Source organism: Anser anser (assembly GCF_964211835.1).
Source record: "Anser anser genome assembly, chromosome: 3".
Lineage (NCBI taxonomy): Eukaryota > Metazoa > Chordata > Aves > Anseriformes > Anatidae > Anser > Anser anser.
Window position 1 is genome coordinate 47,911,469 of NC_139722.1, and position 18,942 is coordinate 47,930,410.

The 18,942-nt window shown below is 46.5% G+C and overlaps 1 protein-coding gene across 1 annotated transcript; it reads right to left on the reverse strand.

Annotated features, from left to right (window-relative positions):
- Positions 1 to 2,024: 2,024 nt before the first annotated feature.
- On the reverse strand, positions 2,025 to 15,449 carry POPDC3 (popeye domain cAMP effector 3). The gene is made up of 4 exons (XM_083831376.1): positions 15,272 to 15,449; positions 5,884 to 6,628; positions 3,961 to 4,069; positions 2,025 to 3,180 (listed from the first exon to the last, which is right to left on the reverse strand). Exons 2-4 carry the CDS (start codon positions 6,372 to 6,374, stop codon positions 2,863 to 2,865), a joined length of 918 nt encoding a protein of 305 aa, XP_083687502.1. The 5' UTR covers positions 6,375 to 6,628; positions 15,272 to 15,449; the 3' UTR covers positions 2,025 to 2,862.
- Between the last annotated feature and the right edge of the window lie 3,493 nt (positions 15,450 to 18,942).

Below are 18,942 nucleotides of genomic sequence, written 5' to 3' on the forward strand. Positions count from 1 at the left end.
AGCACTGTCAAAATAAAAAAAAAAAACGGGGTGGAGAGGGCTTGGTGTCTCACTTCCCGTCCTTTGTGTGCACATATTTTATTGTAGATATGTGCCCTGAATTCTACAGCTGAAAAGTTCTGCCAGTCGTGACTCAAACAGATGCTGAAAAACTGGAAATGATTTTTAAAAAGTGACTCAAAACCCAAAAAGCATAGTATCAAAAGCTAAACAAGATTACTTAAGAGTATGTTCAGATATTGACTCAGTCATGTCCTAGTAGAGATTTCTGACACTGATTCAACCAGAGAAAAGCATCACAAAGAGCAAACTGTGGCTGGAAATAAGGCTGAAACTAAGGCACACGCTAGTCATGAGGAAGGAAAAAATTACCTAAGGATGTAATGAAGCACCCATCACTGCAGAACAGGTCCCTCTCTATGCAGTAAGCTATAGCTTAAATGTAATACATACAATTGATATAGAAATTGGGTGGGCATGATTCCTTGGTCTTATTTTGAAGGGGACGGTGATCACAGTAGCTTATTAAATACTGGCCCTATTTCAGTTAAGGCAAGTTTTCCAATGGACATATATGGGACAAGCCTATATATTCAAGAATACTGAGAAGAGCATTAATTAGTGCTTTATACTATGCCTTAGTCTAGAATACCAGTTTTTATGTTTTTAGACTATAACCTTTTTATGCTTGTAGACTGGTAACACATAAAATGGCAAGTATAAACTTCATCTTGGTCCAACACGTTTTATAGCAAAATAAATTTATAAGTTCTTGCCATTTTATCAGAAGGAGAGATTGGGGGGGGGGGTCTATCTTTGAATCACCTATTTAAAAGGACCGTAAAAGCTCCTCAGCGTGTGGCATGGTCACCAGCAAGAGCTCAGCTGGGTGAAGCAGAGGTTGGACGTGCAGCGCAGAGCTTGGGTGGCCACATCCGTGGGAAGGGATGCGCTCCTCACCCACTGCAGGTGGTGAGCTCCGCCGACAGGTAGGCCACGATGCTAACTGCAGTGCTGAAGTGATGTGAGAATACTGCTCCTGAGCCACACCACAGGGTCACGCAGCCTGCTGGCCTGTCCCTTCTGTGCCACCTGAGGAGAAGTGTCAGACCGGGGTGCACAGCTCTGACCCCTAACACCCTCTCCCAGGCTCTGGTACTTTGTGCCTTAGGTATTTCCTGAGCCAGTCTTCAATAACTGTCAGTGACTTCTCCTTTCACATTTTACCAATTCTCTCTTGACCAAGACAAAGTCAGGGACTTCACACAGTCGGTAACAAACACGGAATACATAATGTGGAAGGGTTATTAGCAGGATTTAGGGATTACCGCGTTACATGCTATACTAATGTCTGGCAGATTACTGATGTCTCTGAGAAAGGGATATAAAGATAAAAGCAAAGCTTAGACAACACTGTTCTACACCGAAGGCCATTCAAACAGGGCTGTTTCAGATCACTTCTAATAGCGTTGTTAAATGTCCACTGCCTGATTACCTTTCGAGAATGAGGTTTTAGCATTGTTTTAAGCCCTCCAGCACCAGCACTCAAGATCTGAACTCATATATGCACCTGCACACACACAAGCATACAGCAGTTGTCCTACCAAACAGTCCAGCAATTTTGGATTTTAAATATTAAAAATGTGATCTATCTCAAGATCTATCAAGCAGCAATATGGTCTCATAAAATAGTAATGCTTCTTATTTTCTGATTATTGGCATGCATCTGGAAGGTGAGTTAGAAAAGACATTCAAACACTTCCCCCCAAAGGCACAGTGACCTCAAGGTTCAAAATCAGCTTTCTCCCACTGAAGCTTGAGCTGGTGCTCCCTTATGTTATTAAAACCGATTTTCAGAGAGAATACTTTTTAAATCAAGAATTTCATAGGCACAGAGAAGTGACTCTGGAAGCTAAACAGGAATGCTTCAGCTAAAGATGGTATTTGTAGCTGCAGCTGTTTCTTAATTAATTTCTACCTGACAAACCTGGCTAAAAAGGATATTGTAAAACAAACTCCAATGGTTTGGCAGTTGATTGATTAACAATATTTATTGTACATGTTGTGAATGGCACTTACACCTTGGAAGTCCAGGTTCTGTAGCATTACGTTCTGTTAGAAACACTGCACAATCATTTCCCTAGCATGTATTTGCAGCAATTGTAGCTGCGTTACTTCTCCAGTGCCAGCAATTACACTGACGTTTGTTTTCACACAATGTCCTTTCAGGACAGCCTGAGAGAAAGCAATCACTCGTGGGACAGGATTTGTTGTTTTCTCTTGTTTGTTTGCTTTAAGAATCTTGCTGTGCATTTCAAAATCACTTCTTCAAAAAGAAGAACAATACAATTAGTCTCTTCCTGTAATATTCTTCATGTTAATTGAGACAAGGTTCACATGGCATAAATCGAATGTTACAAGCAGGTTGCTGTGCTTTGAAGACAGCTTACTTGTTTGCATTAAGGTAGAACTGTGCATTTCATTACTGGCAAGTAATTTTGAGAAAGTATAAACACAGATACTGTGTTGGGTTTTTCGTTTTGCTTTGTTTTTAACACAACACAGAGGCCACCACGATTACAATAAAACTTCAGCCTATCGTGATTTGTTTTCCTCCCAAAGTAAGAAGGCTAACAGAAGAACCCACAGAAACTAAACATATTGCACAAGTAGTCAGAATGCACAAGCCAACCAGCTGGCTCTACAGGGAGAATTCAAGCTACTTCGGCTAAAGTAAATGGCACTTCTCAGTCAGTTTTGGCGTCACTACGTCTCATTCTGCTTCATCCTCCCGCTCCGCCACGTCCCCTCTTTGTGCTCGGGGGGGCTTTGGGAATGATCAGGGGAGCACGTTCCTCCCCGCTATTGCTTCCTGGAGGAGTTGCAGTTTGGGACCCCCGGCCGCAGCCGCCCGGGGGACCTCCTCTGCAGGCGGCGCGGAGGCGGCACCGGGGGCGTCTCAGGGAGCGAAACGTGGTAGAAGTTTGGCAAGCGAATGTCGTACCTAAACCCCTTCCCCACGTGCACCCTGTCGTTCAGAGCATACAGTTTTTCGGCAATGTCGCTCCCGATTAAAATTGAGAAGAGGCGTGAGATGAAACGGTGCTTAGCAAACAGCAAGTACAGCTTCTTTCTCCTCCAGGCCACATATCGACAATCTGTCTCTGCTGTAAGCGTTACCTATAGAACAGAAAATTAAAATTAGCTAATTCTGATGTTTCGTTGCATCTCCTGCAGCTAAAGCCGGTTTAATCCAGCTAGAGAGCTGTGCGAGGCTGCAAAAGGCAAGCGAGAGGGGTGACGGGGAGGGGATGCCCCCGACCAGGCCTCGCTGGCTGTGGTGAGGAGGACGATCGGGCACAGCAGCCGAAGCGGGGAGCGGGACGCTGGCATGCCCTGCTTTGGCTCCGCGCACCCCTACTCTGCTCTCAGCAGCTGACGCTGGCGAGGCAGGTCTAAAGAAAGCTCTCTACAAATGCCACTGGCCCGGCACCAGAAGGGGCCAGCTTGTCACCCCGAAGCCTGCCAAGGGACAGCAGTGCAGTGGCTCACGGGTTACAGGGTGGCAGCCTGGATGGACGCCGTGCCCCTCACTGTACTGCAGGCACTAGGCTCCCTGCCGGCATCCTCTGAATTTCACCTCCTGTGGGTGTGGGTAAAGCATCTCCTGTGGACATGCGTGGTTTCTCAGGTATTTTAGCTATTTTAGCACAGCAAACAAGAGTCTACCTCTCGGATTAGCTTTTAGGAAAAGCTCGTTTGTCATAACAACGAGCTGCAAACAGAAAGAGGATACAAACAGCATGACCAGTCCAATGGGTAGAGGACATCCCTCCCCAAAACAGCGGAGTGCCAGATGTTTGATTTCACAAACAACACCCACAAGTAAAGGAAGTTATTTCCAAACCAATTAGTACTTGAGCATTTTTTCTAGTACTCAAAAAAAACCTCCACTTTTACCTGGAAAATTCCCTCTTCTGTGGGCCTCAGTGAATCCCATTCAGGAGAATCCAGAAATTGAAGAGGAAAAATATAATGCAGAAACTCCCCATCAACTGTCACTCTGATCCTACCGAGATAAGATGTGTTAATTTGTTAGTACTATGTGTACAGCAGCAACGACTGCAACAACAGTGTGTTATTTCTGCTAGGTGAGGAGTTCAAATGTAGGTTTGATAGCATGAACAACCAACCACTGGCCAACACTACCCTCATCATATTTTTTGAACCCAGCTGGATCAGACTAGTGGAGTGAGAATACAAGGCAATTGTGCGGCTGAAATTCAAACTTTTTCAGGTCATGCTATCCTCTCTGGGCAGGTCTGTGTAGCAACAAGCAAGCTTGGTCATGAAAAGGCTAGCGTGCGCTTGCGAGGTGAAAGATCAATGCTCATAGCACCGGTTGCCTCCTCCGCTTGAAAGCCACAGGTATGGCAAACACGCATTTTGGAGGGAACAAAGTGGCAAAGGCAGGGAGCGTGGTGTGGGAGTTCCCCGTGCCACGTGTTATGCAGGGCTCTGTGTTGAAGAGGAATTAAATTGCCACATAACAACTGTCTCTGGAGCCAGGAGCCAGGATGGACATATAGCATCTCTGCGTGGCCTTCTGCAGATGCTAAAGAAAACTTTGCTTTGAACTTTTTTCTAAAGCCATATTTAAGTTTGAAGGCCAGGAGCAGGAAATGTTCGTTTGAACCTCGAAGCAAGCTGTAGGTGTCCCCTTTTTACATCTGCTCTACACCAAGATCAGCATTCCTTGCAAAAGCGCAAGCAGCAGCCCTACACTGCGTGAAGGAGCCTAACAGGAATTCCCTGCATGGTGACTGAGCAGCTGGGCATGCAGAAGGCTGGACGCCTCCCCTTCGCTATGACCATGACCAAAAGCAACCTCCACATGGTGCCTTCTAGACAGCTCCCAAGAATGCTCCAAACTCGGGTTTCAGCAAAGCTAACTGCTTACGATCCGTATTGCTCACTGCCAGTAGTACTAAACCAGCTGAATTTCAAGCTGCTCACGGGTTCCTTCTGTCCATGCAAGCAGGCTGCCAAAACGCACCTACAAAGTGTCCCATCAAGCCCAGACCACAGCCATCAGTGCTGGGTATCCCATCTACCCTCGTGGTGGCCTGGAACCACTCTGCATGCAGTATGCCAGCGAGTATTTCCCCTCAGGAAAGCATCAGCAAGGTTGCTAGGCGGGTCTCTGGTAAGCAGGGACACGAGCAGATGGATTTACTGCCTCAGGGTCTAATGAAGGGTCACAGCACACAGTAACTGTAGAGTCAGCTATGCAGGTCTGGATAGGACCCAGCTACGTCCCACTGCCCTGGAAGGGTGCTATCCGACCTCCTCTCCCTAATTCCCTCCCTTCTCCCAGCCCCCAGAAAGCAGCCAAGCACAATCTAATAACAAAGTCAACACACTCTATTAAACTGTGTTTACCTCAGTATATTCAGTTTCATAACTACATTTTAGTCCTGCTTCAGATGATATTAGCAGAGAAAAAAAAAAACAACAAAAAAAACAAAGAAAGATGCTTTGTTCATCGGCTAGGTGATAGACAGCAAAATGTAGCCTGAAGACTACGTTTGGTCCCTTTATCTGCCTAACATGTTAAGTGCTATGATACAGGGCTCTGAATAAGGATGACTTAAGATGCTTTTCTTTAAGCTATTACAGATTTTATGCTTAGCGTTTCTATGCTAGTGCTGTCCTAGACAAGTGTATTTAGCCCATCAATATTTATATTACTTGCATTAATATTTAATCTACTGTACTGGAAAATGAACAAACAATACACAAATGAGGCATTTTTGCTTTCATTTTCAAGAAGGGGTGGGGAAGATATTTGCAGTAAGTAAGTCCAAACAAACGGATACCAACCTGCCTGATACAAGCAAGGAGAGTTTATCAATAGGTGTTTTGCCTTGCATAGCGTAACAGTGCTCCTTCTCCAGGGTAACCACTTCTGCATCACAGCACAAGACAATCTTCCTATAAACAGTTAAGGAAATTCCCAGAGGCTGGAAGAGAGCACTGTAGAGTTCCTGGAATTCTTTGTCAAAGGAAACACTCCGAACTTGATAGGTAACATAAATGAACTGTACGAAGCATATAGCAAACAGTATAAAATTCCAGGAGAATATATCAGCAGCACAGACATCCAGCCAAGCCCAAACAGAAGAGCAGAGAAAGCCCAATCCAAGCAAACTGAAGACATAGAGAAGCCCAAAGAATCCACTTCCACCCATGAAGCCAACAACAAAGAGAATACTAGCTAGGTGGTAGATAGATCCCTCTGCCTCTTGCTTCCAGGTGGCGCACGTAGGATGTGCATATATCAAGCTCTCCCAAAAACTTGCATTTTCTCCCATGGCTGGACTAATTTTTCGATTCAGCTGAATCTCTGAAATTGTTATTTATGTGATACAGCCAGTGGGGTCCTTTGCTTTTCCATTCTTGCAAACTCTGCTCAATGATCACATAATGTCAGGGTCTCTTTTGGTAGTAAAGTTGCACTTAGGATTTCCAGCAACTAGGAAGCTAATGTTCTCAGAAGGCAATGTTGTTTCTCATCAGTTCGTGCGTTGTCTTGACTTTGGCCGTGTCATCTGTAGTTTTATCTGATCTGGACAAGTGAAGAAAAGACGAATTACTTATAAAATGATTTTCATCAATTAAACTTGATCAAAGCTTTTATTGTCTAAAACCGCAGACTGCATTACAATCACTCAATTTCCCCTGTAACCCTACGATTCCAGGATCAAACCTTAATAATCACTCTAGTGAAGATCATGTTTTTGTACACACAAAGACTGCAGGAGCCTGTCAAATTGCCACTGAATCCACGTAAACCTGTACATAACATCCAGGGCATCCCGTGACAAGTCTGTCCGCAGCCTAACTGCTGAGAAAATGGTTGCATTTTCTGGTCCTGAACCTGCTGCCTGCGAGCCCCATCTAATGCCCTACCTCCTTTGGGAAGAAGAGACGATGAACTTTTGTCCCTTGCCCACTTCCTCCATGTCATTCTGGATTTCGGTCAAACCATTCCCTTCCCCTCTTTGCCCTTCTGCTATCGTTCATGAGCTCGGCCAAGCCATCCCTGGAGATGGCAAGCTACGTTCCCAAACATCCCAATAAGGGAAACCCAAGCATCCTGGGGGATGCTCTTTTCTGCTTCAAGGATGGACAGCAAAAAGCTGTCATGTATAAGGAAGACTATGAAATTTAAAGGCAGCTTTACACAGATTGTGCTATTAGGACGTGAAGCAAGTCATCCTGCAAAATACTTCTCAAAAGGCATTTATAGAGCTGTTTTACAACAGTCCAAAGTTCTACTTTACATAATTTCATGCTAAGGGCTACAATTTTATTGTTCAACACTGTAAAATGTTAAAGTCTACTTTTTACCATATTACAATGTATTCTTAAGAGTTTAATAAAACTTAAGACACACAACTGAAAAACATGAAAAAAAGCACAAAAGCAAAACAAATAAATAAAATCAAGCCCAGCTTTCTTTGTCTCTCTTTTAAAGCAAAAATAAATATTTCACTGTGAGATTAGAAGCAGTAGAAAGTGCAAAGCCAGAACCTAAACCTTTCAGTAATGTAATCAGAACTGAAACCCACCAAGGTCTTCAATGTCTGTTTCTTTTCCTGGAAGAACAGCAGGGAAGCTAACATAATCTTGCTATCTAAATTATTGGATTCTCTAGAATATCAAAGGCAGCTACTTTTTTTTTTCAAGAGCCACAGACACCAACAGTTAAAAGAAGTACTATTGCTGCAGTGAAGCACCCAGTATTGTTCAGCAAGGCTTTCAGTGCTTTTCTTTTTTCTTTTACAGTGAACCGATCTAAGAAATTCATAGAGCAAAGCCGTACCAGGAGTCGGACTCGATGATCCTTGTGGGTCCTTTCCAACTTGGTTATTCTGTGATTCTATGATACTACACTTCCTAGCTGCTACAGCTTTACTTCCTTTAAGCTTATTCAAAATTCAACATTAACTCCGTAATTCAAAAACATTAATGCTGGGTAAAGACACAACATCCTGAACAACCAGGAGGCAGTTTAGAAGAAAAGGTTAGGAGGAGACCTCTCCCGCTTTGGGAGTAGGACAGGGAACTCACTGACCCATCAAAATGTCACAGCTAAAGAGAAAGGAACCTTTCCAAATTCGAGGTGCTCTATATCCTACTTTGGTGGAAGAAGCAGCGTCCCAAGAACGAGGTACTTTGTAGCTACAAGCTTTAGTGCTTGTCTCTTTACCCAAACACCCTTTTCTGCCAACAGAATCGACACAAGATTCCCCCTGGGTACAGGATTTAGCCCTTGGAGGATGGAAGTTCAGAACCAGCTGGCCTCAACGCAGGTTCCTAGGCATGGTAAGAGTGCTGGGAATTTTAGGTAGCACTTCTGTGACCAAGGGGTAAGATTTCTGAATGGAAAGAAAGTAAAGTAACTGCAGGACAAGCAGTTTGCAGGCCTCCAGTTCTGAATCCACTCAGCTTTTCCACTGCACTGGCAAAGTCAGCTGCACGAGTTTCTGTTCTTTTGAAATACCATCACTGGTAACAGTGATTTCAGGTTACTGTTAATACTTTTCCATTGCCAACATTTTGCTCCAACAAGTTGTCATCAAGATCCTACCTTCTACACAAAATTCAGTGTTTTGAATGGGATCACGACTGAGATGTTACATGGGAACAGCGCACATGACACCAAGATAAACGTGGATTTGTACTGCAATCTACCTTCCATTTCCTACATCTTTTTTCATGAAAAGTTGCATGACATTGCAATAATTTCACAAAATTTATGCCCAATTTCCAATCCACTTACAGCATTCGCAGCCCACCGGCACTACAGCTCAGAGCATTGCTGTAAAACATCTGCTTGTGACAAGATGGGTCAAAAAGACACCCGGGAGAACAGCGTACCACTGGGACACAGATAGAGGGTCACCATACACAGAAACAAAGCCCCTGAAAAAACGTCCTGTATTTATAACTGGTTATTTTTGGAACGGGACATTTACATCTAAACCACTGCATGCAAAATTCCCCTTTCTTTCAGAAGTTGTGCACAACGGGAACATTCATGGTAAAGTACTGTGCTACAGCACCACCCAGGCTGCAGAGGACCTCTCTCCATCCAGACACGAGGAGGGCAAACATTAGCACAGAGCACAGCCTCACCAACACAGCACTCTCCCGAGCTACTGGAGTCAGGCAGGCAAAAAACAAACCCTCTGGAAACACCGGAGAAGACGACTGCTCGATGCAGCTGCTTTCTCAGGGCTATGGCGAAGAGCAGCCATGCTTACTGCAGGTAAACTACAGGCAGAAAGAGGGGATTCACTTATTTGAATCGAGAAAGTACCTAAGATTTGCAAGCCAAAAATTGTTGACAGTTTTTCTTAGGAAGTATTAACTGAGCAGAGGGAATAGTATGGATGGACCTAAGCAAAGAATTATTTTTAAATTCTGACTGATATTTAACGCTAGATAAGGCCTTTCACATTTGCTTTTTTTTTTTTTAAGAGTTCCTGTAAGTCCAGGATTTACACTCTGCAGGGCTTCAGGCCAGTCACTGTAATTAATCCGTTCGCCTACTGCAGGCATGGCAGGGAGAACGTGGAGAACTGCATCATCTTCCCCACATAAACGTCTGGTACTTTTTACTCTTTCCCTTCCAGAGGAAAAAAAAACCTGACACACAGGTGTGTCCCCAAGCCTTGCTGCTGCCCCAGCTACGTGGCTACCACGCTCAGAATAACACAGACGTGGTGGCTGCGGGCTGCTGGAGCCAGAGATGCCCGGACGAGATCTCCCAGCCCAGAAAGAAGCCATACCCCGTGAGCACAGGTGGGACTGCTGAAAGGTTTCTGGGTGTTTTACCCCACCACAAGTCTTTCCTTCCCAAACGTGGAGAAAAATCAGCCCTGACTGGAGATGGGAGCAACATTCAGCGGCAAGGACTTGCAACAACCGACAGCTTTTCTGAAAGGACTAAGCTGTCCTCAGACAGAGATAAAATTAAGGGGTTTGCTGCAGCTTCAAGGCAGTAAATGGAGCAGCTCAAGTATATTCTCTAAGATAAGTGCTAGCCAGCAACTGAAAACTTCGTATGAACAGAATATTAAAATAGCCAAAGCAGAATGATTATGTTGGAATTTGCAGGCACATTGTATGATCTCCTGAAATGGGCATTTCCCCCATTCACTGCAGCATTCCCACAGAGAAATACCGATTACGTAAATTGCAATTTACTTGAGAACCACGTGCTTCACCCCGTATTTGCCATCGACGACCCAAAAGTCAATTCTGAGAAGCACTGAGTGCTAGTTACTGCGTTTGAGTCACGATCATTTCTGAAACAAAAACCAAGGAGACCCAAACCACCTGAGGCCACAAGCAAGTCTTCTCTTTCGTCTTTTTAATTTAGTCAAAAGTGAAGCTGTCCGGAGCTGGAAGGCCCTGCTCCTTTGCTGTCTCACCCTCTGTACTGGGGCAGGAAGCCCTCAGGATGCGCACTGTACAAGCTGGCCAGAGGTGGAGCTGCACATGCTGACCCTGCAACCAGCCCGGCTGACCCGCATTGCTGGCTACAGCCTCGCCACCAAAAGGGAAGATGTTCCAGCATATACATTTCTATGTTCAAAGGGAGATTGTGCTGCGTTTAGCAGGCTTTGTCGTGACTATTTTAGCCATCTACGGTGCAGACTGGATCTGCAGTCACAGCACCTGCCCCAGCCATACAGACGGGAGCTGGGGTCTCCCCGAGCCAGGAGAGGCGCACCCCATGGCCCCGGCTTCCAGAGGGCTGAGCCCTGAGCATCCCACCCAGGCTGGGACATTTCATCCCGTCTGGCCGTCTTTTAGGCATATGAAGAGAAGCTGCTCATTAATTTTAGCAAGTACTTCCTCCAACATAATGCAACAGCGCTTTGTTCAGCAGGTCTATCAACGTATCGCTTTCTTCCAGTTCCATTAGGTTTCTGGAAAACACTCTCTGCTCCGCTACTGCCACGCATTTCTCTTGATGGTTGTTTAAGTAGCACGCTTTCCCCCAGCTAATTTCCTTCAGCGGTTGCTCACGTAGGGTTAGATGCCCACAGGGACTGAGATGACCAAACTCCGGATTGCAGTGCAGTCTCTAACTCGTAACAGTGCGCCGAGGAGCCAGGCACCTACAGACAGGCATGGCTGCGCACCCACAGGCAAGTATGGGCAGAGAAACACGCTGCTTTCAGTGATAAACAGCCCCTGAAACATGCATACAGCAATCAGGACAGCAACTAACACCACAAGCTCACATCCCAGCTTACCTTACACTTCGTGAGTGTCTCTATCCTAGAGAAAGCAGTAACTATAATACCGGAAAACACTGTTTTCCCAAGAAAATGCAGCCTCCGCAATGTGGAGAAGGCTACAGTAACTTCATCACAACTGATAACATCTATTTAGGAGGTAGAATGAGGAGGAAGAAGGATGAGGAAGAAAAGGACTACCTGATCCGAAAGACAAAACTACCAAGATAACCAGTCACTGTAAAACTAGATATACTCAGATCGCAAGGATATGCAAGTATAGGTAGAAAACTTAATCATTGGAATGACTTTGAAAATTCCCTTTGCTTATGAAAAGAATTTATGAAATTAAAGAAATCAGGATTCTGACTGACACCTAAAACAAATCTGGATATGCTATTAGTAAAAAAATGAACCGATTTACTCTAATTCCATTTTTTGTTCTACTGAAAGTCAGACTAGATGATTGCAATGATGTGCAAATGATGACTACAAAGCTGTGTAGCTGGTCTAGCTAGTGAAATCTAGAAGCCTACCTTAGATACCAACTACATAACTACTTTACACAACAGAAAGCACCAAACACAGGTAGGTCTCTGAAATTATTCCTCATGTAGACCCTCTAGCAGAAGCTTTCATCCGCGTGGAGCCAGAATCCCTCCCTGTGGCAATGTTTCCCGAAGAACGGGACCTTTTACCACTAAATGCTTTAACATGATACATGCAGCTGGCATCCAAGCCTCAGGATCCCACTTTCCAGGTGAGCGCCCTCATCACAGCATGAAGAGCGCCTGCAGCACGGTTCTCCCTGTCTCGGTCCCTTTCCTGCGCACCACCACAGCTCCAGCAGGACGGGCAGGGAGCGACCCACCCGCGTGAGCCGCCCCGCGTCCCTCAGGGCTCCCCGTGGGAGCAGGGATGATGGATTTGCACTCCCTTGGGCTGAGGAAGGCATCCTGTGTCTCATCCCTGCCTGGCCTGCCGGACCCAAACAAGCAGCTGGGGCACTTCCAAGCGTTTCAGTGCCGCCAAGTGGGGCTTTTCTGGGCCCAAACCCTGCTCCAGCCTGGCAGAATTTAGGCTCCCGCGGTCACAGCTGTCAACCAGAAGCGGCCATCAGTCGGCTGCCACCTCGCTATGGCACCCAGGGGCTCAGGCGGGCACTGGAGGCTGGTGGCTGCAGGCCCCCGGCACCTGGGCCCGGCCGCTGTGGGGCTGAGCGGGGCCGCGGGGCCGCCATTTGCGAGGCGGAGCGCTCCCACAGGGGCCCTTCGGCGGGGCTCGGGGTTCATTCAGCTGGTTCTGCGCGGCTGGAAAGGCCTGCTGCTGCTTACGCTTGGCTCAGATAAATCCTCACTAGTCCTTTCTAGAAGTGGAAAAAAGCTGGGGGGCGAGGGGGGAGGGCTGCGAGGGAGAGGGAGAAAACCCACAGCAACACAGAGTAGTTTAAGGTTCATTAGGAGCACTGCATACAGCGAAGCCGCTATTATTTAGTCTTTAAATATTTAAAGACCAGCCTACTATACACAGATTACAGTACTTGAACGATTGCTCGTTTATCACTGTAAAATATACAGTGCAATCCTCTGTGGCTGCAAAGCCAGTACTGAGGATGCTGTCTATTTTTTGCTCTAGATGGTATCTGACATGGAAGAAATGACAGATTTTCTTCCAATCTGAATCAGAACTGATGAAAAGTAAGTACATGTGGTATTCATGACAAATAATTTCCCCTCCTTTCTCTCTCTTTTTTTTTTTTTCCTAAGCTCTTCAGCTCCTAGGAAACATGAATATGGAAGGGCAGTTGGAAAAATTTTACATTTTAACTATAGATTGCTGGCACTTGCACAGATTTGTGCAAGACTTGTATGCTGCTGAACGGCACTGGACAAGTAATAATTCAGTGGTTCTGTTTTATTGCGTTTTCTAATAAATACACCCAAGTGAAGCACAAGTTTAAGATTTTCTACGGTTCGACTTTTAAATTAATAACAGAGGAAACAACCACAAGGCGTATTTCACAAGCGCTTTAAAACTGTGCTAATGAACTACGGCTGAACCCTGCAGACTTCAGCGTGAGTGAGTTTGTGCGGTGCAGCAGTGCCTTTGGCCGGGAATGCATTCCCCTGTAACCAGCCACGTGACACGAACCTCGTTTCCCAAAAAAGAAATAAACACAGGGGCTCGCTTCATCACACTACACCTGGACGTAAAACCGGATTACGGAGCAGTGCCATCAACCATGCATTCGAACAGATACACAGCACGCTGAGTCATGAAACACTGTATATAAAACAGAGGGAAATGGTCCAAGGTAGCAGAGCTGCTGAAATTATTTATCTCTACTGGAGGGCTCAGGGTTATGAGTGACCAGTCCAGTTTGTGCTTTACTGGGGCAAGCGTCACGTGGCTTTACATGCAAAACTGCGCCGCAAAACAGCAGCGTGCCCAGAGCACTGGCTTAGCACCACTTTCATCACTCTTCCACCTAGGCGAGTCCGAATACTCTCAGTCTCATAGAGCAACCTCATCACAAACTGAGGCTGTGCTCGCCACACAATAGCAGGCTTTGTCTGAGCAGCAGAGGCGTACCCAATGACATGCACTACGTGCTCACCCAGCGGCACCGATCCCAGTTCACTTTTGCGAGGCTGTGTAGCACGCTTTTGTGGTAAAATAAAATCTCATCTCTGAAGAGCCTGCACACTTAACGCGATGATTAAATGCAGTTTCAGCTAACAAGCCTTTTCTTGAATCCTTAATAAACTTTATTCTCAACTTTAATCACAAAAGGTTTTCCTGCAACAAAATTTGCCTTCAGAATTAACCAGTATCGTACTTCATTCTGTTTTAACATCTATTCTCCTTATTACAGCGTACTTGCTATTTTGCAAGCAAGACACTTTCTTAAAAACACCCACTTGGAATTTATCTAGTTTATTAACTGGCACTGCGCAGAACTTTGTGCAAAGCCCGAACAGCAACAGTTCTGCGGACATGGAGACCATTTCTTACTTCACCGTGGTCAGTGAAGGTATTTTTACTTGTGCATACACAACCATATTGCTATTAATCAACAGAGTGGCACGCAGCCCGATTTCTGGAAGCCAGATTTCATCAATGACATCTTTATAACACTGCCAGGTGGTCCGTGATGCAGTATTACACGAGATCAGCTACATCAAATGTTTGCCCATAAAGTGACTGACAGCCTAAATGCACACAAAGCTTTACGGAACAGCTGAAGAAACTGTGGTAAAACATGACGGTTTGGAAAAATATGTTTGGAAAAAAATATTATAGCTTGGGGGAAAAAAAAAAATGTGTTTTGTATCTTCTGTAGATGTTCCGTTGTGAAGAAACAACTGCACATACAAAACAGATCTTAATTTCAGGGTTCATCTCTTCTTGCCGTTTGGTGACGGGGAGAGAGCAGAATCAAGCAACCGCAGTCAATGAGGCAAACCGAGGGAAAGCTGAAGGAGTCTCTGGCCCCCGAGCTGATTTTGTGGAAGCCCGGACAGTTCCCGAGTTGGACACTGGCTAAACAGGCTGCGTCCGCACCCCCAGGGAAACCAGAAGCCACGCTTCATAGGAAATACCCCCCAAACCTGCTATATACATAGGACGAGGAGCCTTATTTCGGGCAGACCTCTCGGGAGAGGACGAGCGAGGCAACGTGCCACCGAAGGCGGCATTTTGGAGGCGACGCGAAGCTCTTCGCCTCGTTACCCAGGCCGAACCCAGGCGCTCGGGGGCCGGCTGCGCTCGCACACCGCCCTCCCGGCAGGAGGCGGTTCTGGGGCGAGCCGCGCTCCTCCGAAGCCGGGGACGGGGACGGGGACCGGGGACGCGACCCCCGGCAGCGCCGCGCCTGCCGCCCGCCCCGACGGCTCGCCCGAGGGCAGCGCCCGCTGTGCCCGGTGCCCGGTGCCCGGTGCCCGGCCCCTTACCTGTCCCCGGGCCCCCTGCCGGGCGCCCTCGGCAAAGTCTCCCCGCCGCTTCGGGACGGTTCGGGACGGGCCAGACGGGACGGACGGAGCGGGGTCGCTCCCCGCAGCCCCCGGCGGCAGGCGCCGTCCCGGCCGGTCCCGTCCCGTCCCCCGGCCCCGCGGCGGCCCCGTCCCGGCGCTGTGACTAAAATAGGCAGCGGCCGCCGGCGGGCTGCGGGCGGCGCCAGGCGCGGGGCCGGCACCGAGCGGCCGCAGCGCGCAGGCGCCTCCCGGCGGCCCCGGGGGGCTGCGGGGTCCCCCCGCTGAGGGGCTCCCGGCTCCGGCCCCGGGGTCCCGCCGCGGGGGGCTCCGAGGGGCGGGCGGGAGCCGCTGTGGCGGTGTCCCCGCGGGGAGGGCAGAGCCGGCGGCTGGGCGGCATCTCCCCAACTTCTTCTGTGCCGCTGCCTCGGGGTAGAGCGCCTGGGGCCGCCGGTTTGCAAATGAAAACGCAGTTTGCCTCGCTGTCACCTGCTCTTTGCTCTGGAATGCATCGTGGAGGTCTGCGCACCCAGGGTTGGCTTCATTACCTGACTTGTGCATCTGTTTGTATACAATCTTCAGTCATTTCCTTTAAAAACAAGCCTATGCCTCACCGAGAATATGGTTAAACGCGCTGGTGCGGTGTCAGCACGTAACCCCCTCAGTGCTCTGGCCATAAATTTGTTCCGGCGATCACCTTGTGTCTAGGGGAGGTAGAGTTTATTGACTGAATGAGACCGACTTACCGGTTACCAATATATATAACATCACAGCGTATCTATCCCATGTGTGGCTCCTGGTGTTGCAGAAGCTGTTTATCAATAGCTGCAGCTGGAGCAATGCGTATCTTTTAACTAAGAAGCCTGGAGGACCCGGTGCGCTTGCTGGTGGCCAGCTCTGAGGTCCCCGGTAGCTCATCACGCAGCGGAGCCGTGCTCCCACATGAACCTCCCCAGGACTAAAGGGATGGAGCAACCTGTTGTGCACCAGGCAGAAGGCTTGGGGCCCTCGTTAACGCCTCGGTGAACTTGCTTTCCCAGGAAAGCTCTTTATTTAAGGTTTCTGGATCCGTGTTTTCCATGGAAGAAGATGCATGAGCTTTTAGGACAATTAATTCTCCTAAAACGTGAGAAAACAAACAGCCAGAACAGTTTAACCCAATGCTATCCTGAGTTACATATATTCAAAACTTCATTGTCTGGTTGCAGCACTTATTTTTATATCTATTACTTTAGAGAGAAAAATCTTTTTATAAATCTGATCAAATATATATGAAGGTTCTTGTAGCTAATTAAACATGTAAAGGTTTTTGCAGTGACACTCCAAATAATTACCTTTCAGACGTGCTCTGCATATGATATTCTACAACTTGTCTAATTTTAGCTGTATCTTTTGAGAGATGTCTTTACTGGCAAAACTGAGGCAATGCTGATTCTCATTTTTTCTCTTTTTGCTCTTTGTACTTAGGTGGAGCTGAAAGTGCCCAACCACTTCTTATTCAGATTCATCCCTGGTTTCCTTAGGCATAAATTTGCCCACTATGTTTACTCTGCATGGGGACAGAGAAATATAAATATCATAAAAGAAGAATTGCTGAAGTTTTGTATTTGATCTATTTATCTGTCAAGATTACATGATTCTAATAAATCAATATTAGATCATTTAAAATAGGTTCCTCCTAATCTTCATTGTAAAAGAAGGAAGAAAGTGAGCACATTTTGATGGCATATCTCTAAGATACTTTATGAGTTGTAATTAGTTGCAAGCTACAGTCAAGTCATCATAATTCTCCACGACATACAGGTCACCAAGGAACAGTTCTGATAGCATATTTTTAATTTTAATTCAATAAACTCTACATCAAATATTCTCTAGCATTTTAAGACTGAGACTCCAAATGACCTTCTAAATCTGCGTTATGAATGTATTTAGTGCTGCACTTTACAGAAGCATATATTTGAAGCATGGCATAAAAAGGCAAAATGGTCAAAACTAAGACCTACATCCAGTGAAGCAGCCTGCCTTTGAAATCCTTTTTAATAAGCCTTAGAAAAGCCTTAGCGTAGGGAATGACTTAGGTAAAGATTCTTAAGGTGAAGGCAATTTTGTTAGCCTTAATTTTTAGCCTGCCACATGGCGACTACACAGAGTGTAGTCTCATTTCTAAAAATGGTTGGCATTCCTCTTTGAAAATCAGACCTGGATGAGAGATTGAAGTGAGACAACACTAAAATGGCTAAACCACTGCATGTTGAGGGGAGGCGAGTGCTGGCTTGCAGGCTTTGAATCAGCCACTCGAGCGATCAGACCACTCTTCAATATATTTAAAATAATCCGTGGTATTTATATAAAACAGCTATTTGTAAAAGGTCAAATGACATAACAGATGCAAGAAAAAAATTTAACCAACACTATTCTTTGTGTCAGCATGACAAGATATAAAGGCCATACTTAAAGGTGAGCTCATGCAAGAGCCAGCGGCGAGGCTCAGAAATCCAGCGGCGAGGCTCAGAAATCCAGCGTCAGACCTGAAGAGCTGCAGGAGGATTCATGGCCCTGGGCCTGGGAAGGGGCCAGTGCTCTGCCACAGCACCTGGCCGTGCAGCCGGCAATGGCCAGCTGTGAATGAGCAGCACAAGCGTGGGGTTTGCTCCGGCCGAGCAGGGCAGGAAGCTGCACGTCTTGGCCGACATCTCTGGGTTTGACCCAATGCTCAGCCGCAAAACCGGGCAGCACGAGCTTCTGGCAGGGTGTAAATAACCTTCTTATGCACACTGCCAGATTTATGGGGACACCTTATATGCACCTATCTGGGGGCATGATCCATCCCACAAGAAGTCTGACAGCTCCATAAAACCTGCAGATTGCTTTGCTGCCTGCTTCTCAACAGCCCGCTCTCCGAAAGCTGCTCGCAGCTACTGCTGCCGTCCTGGCAGGGTGACCCAGGAGTGCCTCAGGAGCGCGGGCAGCTGACCTTCCCTGGGTGTGCAGGTGATTGCCCCCAGGCGGAGGAAGAAGAAAGCTCCTCTATTGTCACATTGTCTAGGAAACAGCCCCTTCTATTTCCTCAGCAACTGCTTGAGGAGGGACTTGCTTGCAGCATCAGATGGTTGCCTTCTCCATCTTCTCTGAAGTAAAGTGATGGCGTTTCTTATCATCATGCTGTACTCTAGGAGGAGAAGTTATCAATAACTATGCTTAAAGGGGAGATTTTTTATACTTTCTTAGACTTTAAAAATGCTTAATAAATCTCTACTGCATTTTTTTTTTCTTTCCCTGCATTGTCCTTGGTCAATAAAAATAACTTATGGAGCAGGGGGATATGGTAGCAGGTGACATGATGAATTATCTCTTTAGGAAGTGATGTACCTTTTCTCTATGGATGTGATATTGTACTTTCCAGGTAGTCACAAGAGGGCAATATGTAGGAGCTCTTAGTCATTTTGGAATGAGAATTAAAATCTTTATGTACTTTGAAAAGGTTTTAGCAGACTTTTATATAGCTGAATTCTTCTACAGACCCCCTGTGCTCCCTTTTTTTTTTTTGTGGGTACAGCTGAAGCAAGAGGAAACAGCATTTCATTTGGGTAGTAAACTAGTTTTTATTACCGCCTTTTACAAGCAAGACATCAGCCAAGTCATGTCATAATACA